This window comes from Bactrocera dorsalis, chromosome 2, assembly GCF_023373825.1.
Source record: "Bactrocera dorsalis isolate Fly_Bdor chromosome 2, ASM2337382v1, whole genome shotgun sequence".
In the NCBI taxonomy this organism is placed as follows: domain Eukaryota; kingdom Metazoa; phylum Arthropoda; class Insecta; order Diptera; family Tephritidae; genus Bactrocera; species Bactrocera dorsalis.
In genome coordinates this window covers 98265169-98279945 of record NC_064304.1, presented here as the reverse complement: position 1 = coordinate 98279945, position 14777 = coordinate 98265169, and the positions used below count along the sequence as shown (strand labels likewise).

At 38.1% G+C, this 14777-nt stretch overlaps 1 protein-coding gene across 5 annotated transcripts in view; it reads left to right on the top strand.

Annotated features, from left to right (window-relative positions):
* The first annotated feature begins 67 nt into the window (after nt 1-67).
* The window catches only part of LOC105231691 (maternal protein pumilio), a 417346-nt gene continuing 402636 nt past the window's right edge, over nt 68-14777 (top strand). For 4 of the 5 annotated variants that reach the window (XM_049446938.1, XM_049446935.1, XM_049446936.1 and 1 more), the window contains exons 1-3: nt 68-809; nt 4665-5897; nt 11022-11960. In XM_049446938.1, the coding sequence (XP_049302895.1) occupies nt 5706-5897; nt 11022-11960 (1131 nt within the window). In that variant the 5' untranslated portion in view covers nt 68-809; nt 4665-5705. Of the gene's footprint in view, nt 810-1474; nt 2424-4664; nt 5898-11021; nt 11961-14777 lie in introns of those variants that run through there. The other variant, XM_049446934.1, reaches the window with a different exon arrangement.

The following is a 14777-nucleotide window of genomic DNA, read 5'->3' as shown; positions in this document are numbered from 1 at the left end:
TATTTTTGAACAAATATAGCAATACACAGAGATGGCAGCACTACCAAACAAAGAAACACAGAGTGTTTGCAAATTGAGTAGTAAAGAATTTTCGCAACACGAGTAGAACTTTTCACGCCGCTGCGGAAAATTCTTGTATAGTAAAGTATTATAATTGTGTATTCCTACAAATATTTCACTATTCACTGATACAGTAATTAATCATTGTGTATAAATTGTATAAGAATATGTACAACAACTTTGTTGAATTTGCAGTTTTCTGTACGTCTTGAGTGTTGTGTTGTTTGTATACTCAGTACTAGCAGCAAGCAATGTGTTGTTGCTGTCGTTCTCGTCGCGTTTCTTTGCAAATATCAATAAGAACTAAAGTATAAGTAAAGACCATATCTAAAACGCCGAAAATAATTATCACAAAAGTAATGTAATTTATAAAAATTTGTTTTGAGAAGCGTCTTGAAAATTGAATAACCAAAACTTAAAAGGAGAAAAGTAAATATATGTATGTTAAAACAAATACCAGGAACAAACATTGGAAACTTTTGTGCACATCCGCAAATTCCGCGAACATAACTGTAAGAACGTATAATACAGTAAAAAGTGAAAAAAATCCAATCTGCAGTATCTAAACTCAAAGTTAAGTGAATTTTAAAATATTCAGAATAAATTAAACTTGAAACATAAGTGTGCTTTTAAATTCGTCAGGGTAATGTTTGTTTGATCTTGTGTCATTTGTATGTTCAAACGATAGCCCTGTAAGTCAATAAACACATAAGAAAACACATGAATTGGAAGGACAGCTAAACTAAATGGTAAGTACGGTGGCAGTGTAAAATACATTTTCAAATTAAATGTGGCTGAATATGTACAAATAATTTGCTGAAAAAAAAACATAGTTAAAACAATATAATTTTAAATGAAAGCATTTAAAATTTGCTGTAAAATGTAGAAATTAATATATAAAATCTTTATTTGTGTTTTAATTACTGTAGATCTACATATGCATTAAAATTAATATTAAAGTTACATTGCTTTCACAACAAACACTACAATTAAAACTTTTTTTCCTATTTTTATTTTATTTGTTTTCAAATTTGTCGGTGTTTAACAAAATTTGTGTTTGTTGTGTTTGTCTCATATGTCCGCTTATTTTATTAGAGTTGTATACGCTTTACAACAACAAAAATAAGCACTAAAAGCAACTCAAGGAAAGGCAAAAGAGAAGATTGAGCATATTCCTATAACCCAAGAACGAAATAAGGAAAAAGAGCGAGCGACATAGTAGAAAAAGCGAGCAAACCATATTAAATGGGCGAGTACACTGAAATTCTCGTAACTATTCCTGCCTAATGATCCATAAGAAAGATAGTTATAAAATATCTGACCTTTTATTTATTTGATGTCATTTATAATGCTAAGTATCTTATAGGCGTGGTAATATAAATAGATATTACATACAAATATACATATATATTTTAATATTTGCCAATGTTGGGCTGATTCGAGCGAGTTGAGGATAATGCGAAAAGTGTATGCAAAAAAAGAGAGAGAATTGAGCGCACAAAAAGGAATTTCAATAAAAGTGAGAAATGGATTATAACTGCCGAAGCTAGTTAATGGGAAAAAACGAGCGAACAAAACAACGAATGAGTGAACCACGACCGCAACATTGCTTTCTGCTGTCGCAATGAAACGCACCTCCAAAGACAAAGTGAAACAGAAACAATTTGTGTGTGTTCTCGCGACGAGTTCAATTTCATCCTGTGTAAATAATTTGTAATAAATGCAAAATCGCCTAAAAATTCAATAATCATCGCAAATAATAGTTTTTTTTTAATCAAAAATTAAATTAATAAATTATTATATGTGTTGTGTGTAAATTTGTTAAAAAGTGTAAATATAAGTTAAGAAAATAAATAAGAACCAAAGATACAGGAAGAATAAATGCCGCTTCGTTGCATTGTCAGTCGCGCTCGTTCTTGTATGTCATTGCCATACCCGGACTGCAAACAGAATAACGAGCGTTTATAATTTCTTGTAATTTCTACGTCAAGTGCAAATTTATCAACAGTAGTATTTCGTGTGAATTAACTATTGTGTATAAAGAGAAATCAAATATCAAGAGCAAGACAAATAATTAAGAATATATGTAAACCCGAAAATAAATTATTTACACATTTTTGCTACAAAGTTTTGTGTGTAAATTTTAAAAATTTGAAGGGTATATATTTGTAATTACAAATTGCGAAATAACGAGCAAACAACACGCGGTTGAACCGAACACTAGCAATACACGGGCGATTACCTATAAAGTGGATGAATTTGAATGTACCCATACAGTCGCAAAGTCTCATATGTATATATGCCTTCCAAAATCCTTTGATCAAACAACAATGAGCGTTAAGCCGTACATATAAAGAAATAAGGTAAAAATTAAAAAAAAAAATGTTATATAAAAATATCGACTGAATCTGGAATATGTAAAGTATTTAAAGTAAATTGACTTAGATTTTGCTAAATTGATGAATATTTAATGCAAATACATAGTGTCTTACAAAGTTAAACAAAAGTTGCATGTGTCCGCTCCATTGATTTAAGAGAGCATTATCCCTCTTGTATCTCTATTCATACATAAATAATTATTCGTTTGTAAGTAACATTTGTGCTTACAGGCTATGGTTCGTTCGTTCACGGATTTTTCTTCGATTTCTACTTATATGTACATGTATATTATACATAGATACGCTCGTATTTGACTTGGTCAGAAACTGCCGTATCTCCATTACTGCGGCTAAAGCATGAAATAATAACAAGTGATAGGAAACCGCCTCAACACAGACAAGTCCTGTATGTCAATTGAGTCTGTTGTCTGTTGGTGCTGTTTCTGCGAGATTTTCAGTTCGATTGATTTTTTAGCGGCGCTCACCGAACGCTATCAGTGTTAAAGCCGGCTGCTGCAGCAGTATAAGTATTTACCTTTACAACAAATGTTCCTTTCCTATCTTTCTTTCTCATGCCTTTGGTTAACTTCAATTTTGGCTTTGTATAGACACACACATCCTAACATATTACTTTCTGAAATCCTCTCTATTTTGCATGTTTTCTCCTATTTGTTACCCTGCTTTTTGTAATTGTACTTCTCGTACTTTTTATTATGCTCGTTGCGTATTTTTTTGCTTTGACTCCTTACACAGTTTTATGTGATTTCACGTTTGGTTTTTATAGAAGAATAGCTGTTAGTAGTAATATAGATGCATTATATTTTCAATAATTAGAAACAATTCATTCCTCATAAATTAAAATAATTATTAAAATTTACTTTTACATATATTTATATTTATCAATTTCGTTTTGGTATTTTAAAAATTATCGTCAGCACACAAAGTTGGTATTCTTATATAATGTTTGTATTTGTATATAACATCATATTTTGAGAAAGCCCCTTTTCAATGGTTATAAAAAGATGTTGCCGTTTTTATACTCTCGCAACAAAGTTGCTTAGGAGAGTATTATAGTTTTGTTCACATAACGATTGTTTGTAAGTCCTAAAACTAAAAGAGTCAGATATAGGGTTATACATATATACCAAAGTGATCAGGGTGACGAGTAGAGTTGAAATCCGGTTGTCTGTCCGTCCGTCCGTACGAGCAAGCTGTAACTTGAGTAAAAATTGAGATATCATGATGAAACTTGGTACACGTATTTCTTGGCTCCATAAGAAGGTTAAGTTCGAAGATGGGCAAAATCGGCCCACTGCCACGTCCACAAAATGGCGAAAACCAAAAACCTATAAAGTGTCATAACTAAGCCATAAATAAAGATATTAAAGTGAAATTTAGCTTACAGGATTGCATTAGGGAGGGGCATATTTGGACGTAAATTTTTTCGAAAAGTGGGCGTGACCCCGCCCCCTACTAAGTTTTTTGTACATATCTCGGAAACTACTATAGCTATGTCAACCAAACTCTATAGAGTCGTTTCCTTCAGGCATTTCCATATACAGTTAAAAATGGAAGAAATCGGATAAAATCCACGCCCACCTCCCATACAAAGGTTGTGTTGAAAATCACTAAAAGTGCGTTAACCGACTAACAAAAAACGTCAGAAACACTAAATTTTACGGAAGAAATGGCAGAAGGAAGCTGCACCCAGGAAGCGTCGCCCACTTTTATGGACCAAAAACCATATCTCAGGAACTACTAATCTAATTAATTTTACAGCAAAATAAAAAAATATGTAAATGACGGATAATGAAATCTCGATTATCACTTTATCATGCGAGAGTATAAAATGTTCGGTGACACCCAAACTTGACCCTTACTTACTGTTTATTTATATCTTTTTTATAACTTACTAATCATGTAAGATAGAAAAATAGATTAAAAAAATTAAATTAATTTTACAAGACTTTTTCTTCATTCTCAATGAGTGCAATTATTTTAACAACAGCTGTATATACAAATATACAAAAAAAAATGTTGTTGTTGTTGTTAGTGTGTATTTTAGATTTGTATTATAAAAAAATCATTAAATAATACATCTGCTACATATTCTGAAAGGAATTTAAATAAATGTAGTTATTACTGTCTTTCTTATTTTAAATTATAGTACATATTTTTTATAGATAACCAGACTTTTATGATTTCCGTATTATCTTCTATTTTCAGTGTACATGTGTTGTCGCTATTTGTAATTGTGTATTGTGAGCTGAAAGAGGATCTCAATTGTGTTTAAGTCGAGAAAAAGCATTTGTAAAAAATTTGTGTGTAAATAAGTATAAATATATAAATTATTGGATCAAATGTAAACAAACAATAAGTGTAGTGTTATGAGCTATTTTATCAACCGCATCTGTATAAAGCAAAGAAAAAAGTGAATAATAAATAAGTGTATTAAAGCTTTTCAAGCATTTGTAAATTAAAAATATCAATATCAAAAGCAGTAACGGTTTCCTGCAATTTTACGAGGATAATCGAAGGCACATCTTCACGCCGTTAAAAAAGTTGCTATTCAACATTTTAAATAAATGTTTGTGTTTAAAAGAAAAATTGTCGTGAAAGTGTAAAAATAGTGTGTTAAGCTCGCATTTATTACCCATGGTATTTAACAGCATTTGATTTTATTCATTCCGTGTGCAAAAGATTAAAAATTGGTTGTTTAATCTTTGACCAAGTATACTTGTAAAAAATAATTATAATTTCGCCGAACGTAAAGCTCAAAAAAGGTAATAAGTAATCAGATCGACTTATTACCAATCGAAAAGAAATACTAGTGCTTCAAATTTTATTTCGCTGTTGTGCGTGTGTTAAGTAAAAGCCGTCAAAATAGAGCTGTTACCAACGCCCACGATTTCCATATCCACGGTTGCACCGCCAACGCTCTCGCCCCATCATCATCCTCACCATCAGCCTCACCATCTCCAACAATCTTTTCAACAGCAGCAGCAACCACCGCAGCAACAACAACATCATCATCCTAATCTGCATACACCATTCGGTGGTGGCTTTCATCATCCTTTCCCGCCACTTTTACCGCATCAACAGCAACAGCAGCAACAACAGCAAACACAATCGCAACCTAATTTTCTGCTAACACCGCCACTGCCGGCAACGCCGCAATCACAACTGCAACTGCAACAGCAGCAGCATCATCATCATCAACAACAACAACAACAACAGCAGCAGCAGCCTCATCAGCAGCAACAACATATGAAGTTATTAGGTGGCAACGATGATCGTAATGGGCGCGGCGACCAAAGTATTCCGCGCGTGCAGGAAGAGGCAGCTGGCGGCTTTATATTTCAACCGCCCGGCACATCCATGCATGACATGGCTGCTGCTGAATATGCTGCTCAATTTGCGCAGAAACGCTGGGCTTGCGGTGATGAACATCCTATTGATGTGAGTACACATTTTTGAACTTATCATGATTATTATAATTTTTCTTTTCCAATTATGCTTAAATTTGTATTTCAAAATACATACAATTATTATTTAATATTTTATTATTACTTTATTTTATTTATATAATCAAAATAATATCGTTTAATTTATTTTATGTTGTTGTACCGGCAGAAAAAATGTAGGAATTCTCCTGAGAAATACTGAAACGGATACTTTTGAAATGATAGGGTGTCGTTCTGATTGTCTATGTGAAATCTGATTTAGTCTCATAGTTAGCTATTAGTCCGGTCAAAATTAGTATTTTTAGCACATATGTACTTGTATATCCTCAAACAAAAGTAATGATTACACCATTTCAATGTACCACTTGATCAAATTCGACCCGGATTACCAAAAACTTAATTTTTCATGTATTTCCATAAAATTTTATATTATGGCCTTCAAATTTGCTAAGGTTCCGCTTGATTGTCATTTTAAGGTAGGCACAAAATACGGTACGTTTCAGCGGGGTCGGACCATAGGGAGTGGGGTCCTAGATAAATGCGGTTCGTTTGACATGAAAAGAGGTGGTTAGAAACGTGCTGGGACTCATTGAGCGACAGTCGGTTCTAGCGTCATAAACGCCCAGAAAGTTCTTGACCTTAACCAGAGAGAGAACGATACTCGTAGCGTTGGACTTGTTAAAAGTTTTTAACACAGTCAGTCAAACAAAGCGACAGCAGGATAACGAAAAAACCATGCTCCCTCCAGGACTGAAGAGGTGGATCATGAACTACTTGAAGGGTCGTCTATTATCCGTACAATCTCGAGGTAGAGACTCAAAACTGAGATGAAATAAACAAGGAGTTCCACAGGGTGAAATTCCCACAGCCACCAAAATTTCTATCACCTCTTACGCTGATGATGACATGATATTGACGTCGAGCAATGTGTTCAAAGCTAAACGGCTATCTCTCCGACCTTTCTGGCTTCATCTCTGCACGGAATCTAACACTCGTCCCTCGCACAGAGCCGCAATAAAATCCTCAAGTCGCCTTGGGGAAAGGGCCTACTTGGAGTCAAACCACCACCCATTGCAGCCAAAGAGCTCGAGTTGCCGCGATAAACGAGAGTGATCCCTGCGCAGCTTCGTTCTGGATACTGTAGCAGGTTAAACTCTTTCCTATCCAGAATAGACCCCGTTATATCCAATATATATCTTGAATGCAATGAGTCTCCGCATCAAATTGGCCACCTCTTTGTATACCCCATCAATCTCTCTCTTTTTGGTCCGACCCCCTCGAAACCGCACGTTTCCTTGGCCTTGCATTAGAAGAAGTCGACGACAACTTAGCTAAGCTTTACCATCTTAACGGGGATTAGGCATCCGTTAAAGAAATAACAACAGCCGGTTCTACGTTACCGGAAATTATCTCGATTTTATTCGACCAAGGGCTGTTATTTCGCGATATAACTTTGTTTGTATCGGTGAGTTTTAGGTTAAGATTGTCATCCCGGCTCTAAAATCAAAGACCTCTACGAACCCAAGGAAAACTTCGAATCTGATCAGTCACATCCCTCCCCGCAACGTTTATCCCGCTCTAATCCTCGTGCTAGAACCACTCAGAGAAACTCTTGGTTCTTCGCATAGTCTGTTCGGTGTGGTAGACCACCATACCTCGGAACGACCCATCAGTTAAGCGCAATTCTTGTACTGAATGTTGTCTATTCCAGATGTTTTCCGCGCACCACGCGTGAGTGGAGAGTGTTGTACGTTGCCCCTTGCTGCAAGAGTTTGCTTCTCCAACACCCTACAGTAATTTACGAGTCCGAGTCAAATTTGATCAGATGGTATATTTAACACCAAACTGTATTTTTACTCTATGGCTATTGCCAAATACCTGTTCGTGCTCTTCCATATATTGCTTTAATAATTATGTGTTTCGCGATCACAGCATACACATTATAACATAATAAAGTTTTGGTGTTGTTAAGCAGTACAACAACAACATTCGCAAAATCTGGAAAGTTGCCAAGGAAATATGGGAATAAAATTAAACAATAAGAAAATATAGATGATTTTACTATTACATAAAAAAATGGTCAATCAAGTTTTTGTTTGATTTTTTTAAAATCAGATTTCATTTAAAATTATATAATATTAGAACGTAAAGTGTTACATACATAGAGTACATTTTATAGTTGCTTCCTCTCATATTTGCCGGCAATTGTTGGGATCCGCTTGCGTTGGTCGCAACCTTGTTGGAAGTGAGCTGCATAGTTCATTACGCTTATTCCCTTTTATTAGTTTCTTCGTAAATGAGCAATGCTGCCTTCGTCTTCTTGTGTTTGTGCTAGAATGCATCAGCGTGAGAAATCCAGAGAAGGCAAAATCGAAACAAAATTAACCAGACTATATGCACCCGTTCGGTGGAGTTCAGATGTGACCAGCTACATACAATAATTCGTCATCGTCTCGATGTATAGCAACCTGCGAAAACAATTCTGCTACAGCACCTAAGGCACAATGGCGCCAAATGAACTAAGAGCGGCCAGCTTTTTCTCTCCTCCTCGTTCTGCATTTCCAATATATATGCGTTTTCATTCCATTCCTTCGTGTAAACTGGCGTCTTTTACCTTTTTTAGTTGTTCAGAGACTTTGTTAAAGTTATTGTGGTCATAAGGAGACGTTAGACTTTGCAATAAATGTTTGTTTTGACTTTAGTCGCAAAATGATTTCTTTTCTTCTCTTGCAACTGTTACTCAGCGTGAAATATTAATTTATCGGTAGCCTTTTGTGCTTACGGAGAAATTCCTCATATAGGTATTTAGGCAAGCTTTCTAAATAATTTATAAATTGGACTACGGTTAATACAAAAAAAAACTAAGCCGTCTGAAACCGTTTTGTAGCCTATAGCTCTCAGAAAAATTTATTATCTGTCCTCTTGAGGCGTCGCATTGCTAAGTCTAAGAGGAGTAGTGTTTAGTATGCGAATTTTAACAGACTCTGCGGCCTCACTGTCGATACCTCTTCCAGTGTATCATACTGTGGCGATCCCAGATGCCTACAGCGTAGCCTTGTCAATGCGGCACAAGTGCATAAGAGATGCTCCGTTGTTTTCCTGGTGCCCTGCTCTAGGCATTTCCTGTAGTCTTCTCGATCCGTCAGCCCCATCTTGCGGGCATGTATCGCTACCACCCAACGAGTTTTAATTTTCTTCACCACGTTTTCAGATGTTAGCCGTACACCATTTTTGCCAATCTCGTCCACTATTTCATTGCCCTCGATGCCTTTGGAGCCTGACACCCAGTACAAGTGAAGTTGCTTATTTCTGGCAACACTTTCCACTGTTGCCTTACTTCCCAAGGAACTTCTGGCCGATATGCGGTACGAGATTACTGTTTGGCTGTCAACGTAGATGTTGACTCTACAATTGCCTGCAGGTGCATTAGAGGCCAGCTCCACTGCTTTCGCAATAGCAAACACCTCAGCTTAAAATATACTGCAGATGTCTGGCAACTTAAAATGATGCCTTATGCCTAACTCTGGACAGTATATTTCCGCACTAACTCCATTGTCTATTTTCGAGCCATCAGCAGAGATGTTTGGAGTGTTGCGCGTAGCTAATCAGTCATCTGTTTCTATGTTTACCTTGAACCTTATTTCCCAGTTGAAAAGTGGGGTCTAGTAGTCAGCATTACCCACCGAGCTATGCCCGAAGGTTCTATATGTAAATTTGAGACATCTTCCCGTTATTAAGATGACAATGTCGGCCGCATATGCCCACTACCTTAGGGGTTTTGCCTTCCAAGTTCCTTAGCGCTACACACTTCCTTGGTCATTTAAGTGTCGTTCCATTCTGCTATTCTACGTCTAGAGGTCTAAAGGCTACTGATCCAGCGTTGTATGGCAGGATCAACACCTATTGACTGGATACTGTTCAAAATAGATTCGGTAGAGACGTTGTTGAACGCTTCAGAAAGTGAAAGAATCAGATGGAATTTAAAATTGTGTTGTATGGGAAGTAAGTCTGGTTGTAGTCGCCCATTTTCACAATGTAATGTAGGAATGTCGGGATAATATTACCTACCAAATTTGGTTGAAATCAGTCGAGTAGATCCTGAGAGATGGGTTTTCACCTAAATTTGGACGGTGCAACTCCTATGTCTTATTTTGACCCGACTCCTATGAAGCCCTCTCGTATCATATCTGTTGTATTTCTTCTTCTTCTTTACTGGAACCGCTTTCGCGATTATAGCCGAGTCAACAAAAGCGCGCCAGTCGTTTCTTCTCTTCGCTACGTGGCGCCAATTGGATATTCCAAGCGAAGCCAGGTCCTTCTCCACTTGGTCCTTCCAACGGAGTGGAGGTCTTCCTCTTCCTCTGCTTCCCGCGGCGGGTACTGCGTCGAATACTTTCAGAGCCGGAGTGTTTTCATCCATCCGGACAGCATGCCCTAACCAGGGTAGCCGCTGTCTCTTAATTCGATGAGTTATGTCAATATCGTCGTATAACTCGTACAGTTCATCGTTCCATCGAATGCGATATTCGCCGTGGCCAACGCGCAAAAAACCATAAATCTTTCGCAGAACTTTTCTCTCGAAAACTCGCAACGTCGACTCATCGGTTGTTGTCATCGTCCAAGCCTCTGCACCATATAGCAGAGCGGAAATTATGAGCGTCTTATAGAGTTTGGCTTTTGTTCGTCAAGAGAGTCCGAAGTAGCACCTGTTGGCAAGAGTAATCCTGCGTTCGATTTCCAGGCTTTTTTTTTGTTTGTTCTATTTAGTTATTGATTTATCGCGCTATTAGTAGCTTTTAAAAGAAACATTATATTTGGAGTGGGCGAGGTTATCAAAGTTTTTATAGAGTCTATAGGGATGCTTAAGGGATTTGTCCTAAGTGAAATGGGTTATTTTAGCTTGAATGGTTTGGGAGGTATGTTATGTTGTATTAAACTTATTGGGCTGCGGACACAATTTTTAAAAATTTTTAACTCACAAGTGTCTCTTTCTCTGGGATCACGGTTGTATACCTTTCAATTTGATCGCAGTATTAGTAGTAGTATATAGAATATAAATTATATATTATAATTAATATAATTTTTTTTGTAATTGATGTACATTTTTTTCTCATTGTAGAACCCCGATAAATGGAAGTACAATCCACCGCCGCAAATAAACCCGGGCAGTGGGACACCAGGTGCATTACCAGGCAGTGGACCGGGCACCATTGGACCCATTGGTATGGGCGCCAACATCGGTAGTATCGGTACAAATGGTGGTATGCACCCATCGATGGGTGGACCCTCTCAGATGGGTGTTGGTCAGATGGGTGTGGGTGGTGGAAGTGCAGCCGCAACTGCCGCTGGCATGGCTGCAATGCATACTGCTGCTGTGGCAAAGCACAATCATATGATGTCACAGGTTGTTGCTGCACAACAGCAACATCAGCAACAGCAACAACAACATCAACAACAGCAGCAGCAGCAGCAACAGCATCAACAACAGCAGCAGCAGCAGCAACAACATCAACAACAGCAGCAGCAGCAACATCAACAACAGCAACAACAACAACCGCCACACCCGGCACATCATCAATCGGCGCAACAGCAGCAGCAACATGGTGGTAACGGTGGTCAACAGATGCCAATGTCCCATTCACAACAGCATCAACAACAACAACATGGGCCGCCACACCCCTCTCAAATGACGTCACATCAACAGTTCGGTTCGAATTTACTGAATCATGCCATGAATAATCCAGCAGCTGCTGCGGCGGCTGCCGCTATTGCAGCAAGCATGCAACCACCGCACATGCAAATGCCAGCCGGCATGCAAGCAGGCAATTGCAATATGTACGATCCAGGGGTGCATCCAGGTGTGGGCATGAACGGTGTGCCAAAGCCACCGGGACCACCAGGTCCACCTGGCGGACCTGGCGAGCTAGTGTACTTCGGTGGACAACCACCAAATGCTGCTGCGGCCGCTGCCGCCGCCGCCATGGGCATGTTGCCACAAAATCCATTTATGAATAATGCTGCCGCGGCTGCTGCTGCCGCTAACCGTAATGCAGCAGCGGTGAGTCACTTACCATTTTTTATTATTGATTTATTAGTTTCTAACACATTACATTTTATCATAACTATAACTATAACTTTGCAAAGAGGGTATAAAATAATGCAGGGATCAAGTCTGTGTTCATTGTAACTAATTTTCGAGCAGTTATATGTATGTATGTTTGTATAATGTTAGTGTTATTGAGCCACAAATAAAATTATTCAACACCATACTAGATAAACTTTTGGGCTCATACATAAAATTTATAACCGGTGCACTTAGCCGTTACATACCTATATTTGAGCCAATCTGCGCTATTGAATTCACGCTCACAAATAAGGAAATTTATGAGGCTTAGAGGTACTGCAATTGATTTTCGAAAGCTTTTGTTATTTCTTTCATTCATACGAACATATATGTATTTATTTGAAAACATCTGTTATCTGTTTAGAGCGCCTCCTTGAAACATCAAGAGATTCTTGATTATATCGACGATATAGAACAATACACCGAACAGACTACGAACGGAACTGATTTCAGACACGAACTGAACGCCATTCTCAGTAGAACCATTAGCATCCACTCCCTTTAAGTGAAAGCCATATTTGGAGTCAAATTACCACCCATTGTAGACGATGAGTTTCAGTTGCCTTGCGAATCTAGAGTGACCCTGGCGCTACTTCGTTCTGAATATTTTATCAGGTTCAACTCCTACCTATCTATAACTGACCCCGACATATTAAATATGTGTCCTGAGTGCATTGAGATCCTATTTGACCGGTTCCCACGACAGTTGGGTCAACGTAACCGGAACGAACCCATATTTTTATCCGCCCAAGGACTGTCAACTCGGCAGAATTCTGCCGCTATAACAATAACAACAATCATGTATGAATATAAACATCCCTTTGCATGTCCAATGAATCCAACTTATTTAACACTCCTCCGTTCACACGATAGTCGGGCCTAAGTAACTGAAACGGAATCGGATTATTATCCGCCCAAGGACTGTCAATTCGGCACCTTTCCTCGAAATTACTTCAAGAATGTTTTCTATCACTACAACAACAATATTCTCTGTATAATCCGACCTCGTCGAAACAGCGCGGTTCCTGAACGTCTTGTTAGATGATTGCGAAGAAAACCAACTTTGACTTGTCACCCATGTAGGTTTCAGATAACCGCTACAACAACATTTGACTATCGCTCTATTAACCTTACTTTATTAATAGTTGCGCTATGCATTAAGGCAGGATGGAGCCATGTGTGAAAAAATAAGGTGAAATTTGAATTTAAACTGCGAGCGTCGAAGGATTTGGAGAATTATTTTTTTTTAGGTTGGTAGTTCTGTCAGTCACATTAATGTAAATTTTCATGTCAAAATATTCATTAGCGTTTGAGATACGTGTCGTTTTGTGAGCTGCTAAAAGTGAGTTTTTCGTTTTTTGCGATGTCGAAATTTGTTGAGCAAAGAATTTGCATTAAATTTTGTTTACGGAATCAATTTTCTGCTGCGGATACGTTGAGGATGGTGCAGAAAGCCTTTGGTGACGAGGCTATGTCTAAAAAAAATGTTTACAAGTGGTACAGTGAGTTCCAAGCCGGCCGTGAACGTATCGAAGACGAAGAGCGTCCAGGGCGACTATCAACCTCAACCGACGAAGCTCACGTTCAACAAATCAAAGATTTGGTGTTGAAAAACCGTCGATTAACAATTAGAGACCTTGCTGATGAAGTTGGCATATCGAAAGGCTCAGCCAATACCAATTTGAAGGATGTTTTGGGCCCCAAGCGCGTCAAATCTCCACTGGTACCGAAATCATTGAATTTTTTGGAAAAAAGGCGTCGCGTTGAAGTGTGTGAAACGATGCTTTCCGAAACTGTTTTCATTGAACACTCGGTTCACACGTACATAAAATATAATTGTACCACTCTCGAAATTTTTATCGATTCGGCTTGCCCACGCAGTTAATAGGGGCCAGTCCGGGTCAAATTTGATCTTGAATGTGTATTCTTATGACTACATGACGATTGTATTCATATATTGCACTTGTTACAGCAAAAAGCAATATTTCTTTGACTCTTATTATTTGCCTTTGTTGCCTCTTTCTGTGTGCTTTGACTTTTGCCGCTATGGTAGGACGGCCGGTTGACGATGCAACCTACACGTTGCTACACTTTTTAAACGCGATCACGCTAGAAAGAAAGAGCGACGACTTCCACCACATGGACAAGGGAAGACATCACCGGTCACAAACATTCGCCGGTTCGATTTAATTGCAGCTGCTTTACATAGAAGGCGTGTTTGTGTGCGAGAGTTATGTGTACCTATATGCAATCAGCGCTACATATGCATTGGCTAGAACATCAGTAGCAGCAATAACAACTGAGACAACGCACTAGTACACGCCATCTTCATAGCACACATGTTGCCAACACACAAATCTACAAGTTGCATGCATTTTTTGCCACAAACTTAAATATGCATGGGGATGTGTATACATCACTATACGATATGTAGTTGTTGCAGTGTAGAATTCAAAAAGCAACTTTCTGTTATTTGAACCTGTTCTTCTCCTTCTTCGCATTAAAGTCGGTCCATCTTGGCAGTATTTTCTTCTGTTCATGCTGGCCATATGCTATTCAGCGTTTAAAGTTTATTCCTTTTGCTACTGTCATCAACCTCAGCGTATGCCCATATTTGCTTAATTCACATTCCAGTTATAACAACACATCGCATTTTAGAACCTATAGACGTTCGCAATATACGAGTTCGTGTAATGCAATTGAAATATTCCAGTGCCTTCCCATGGACTTTTATGGCTTGCTATGGCAGAT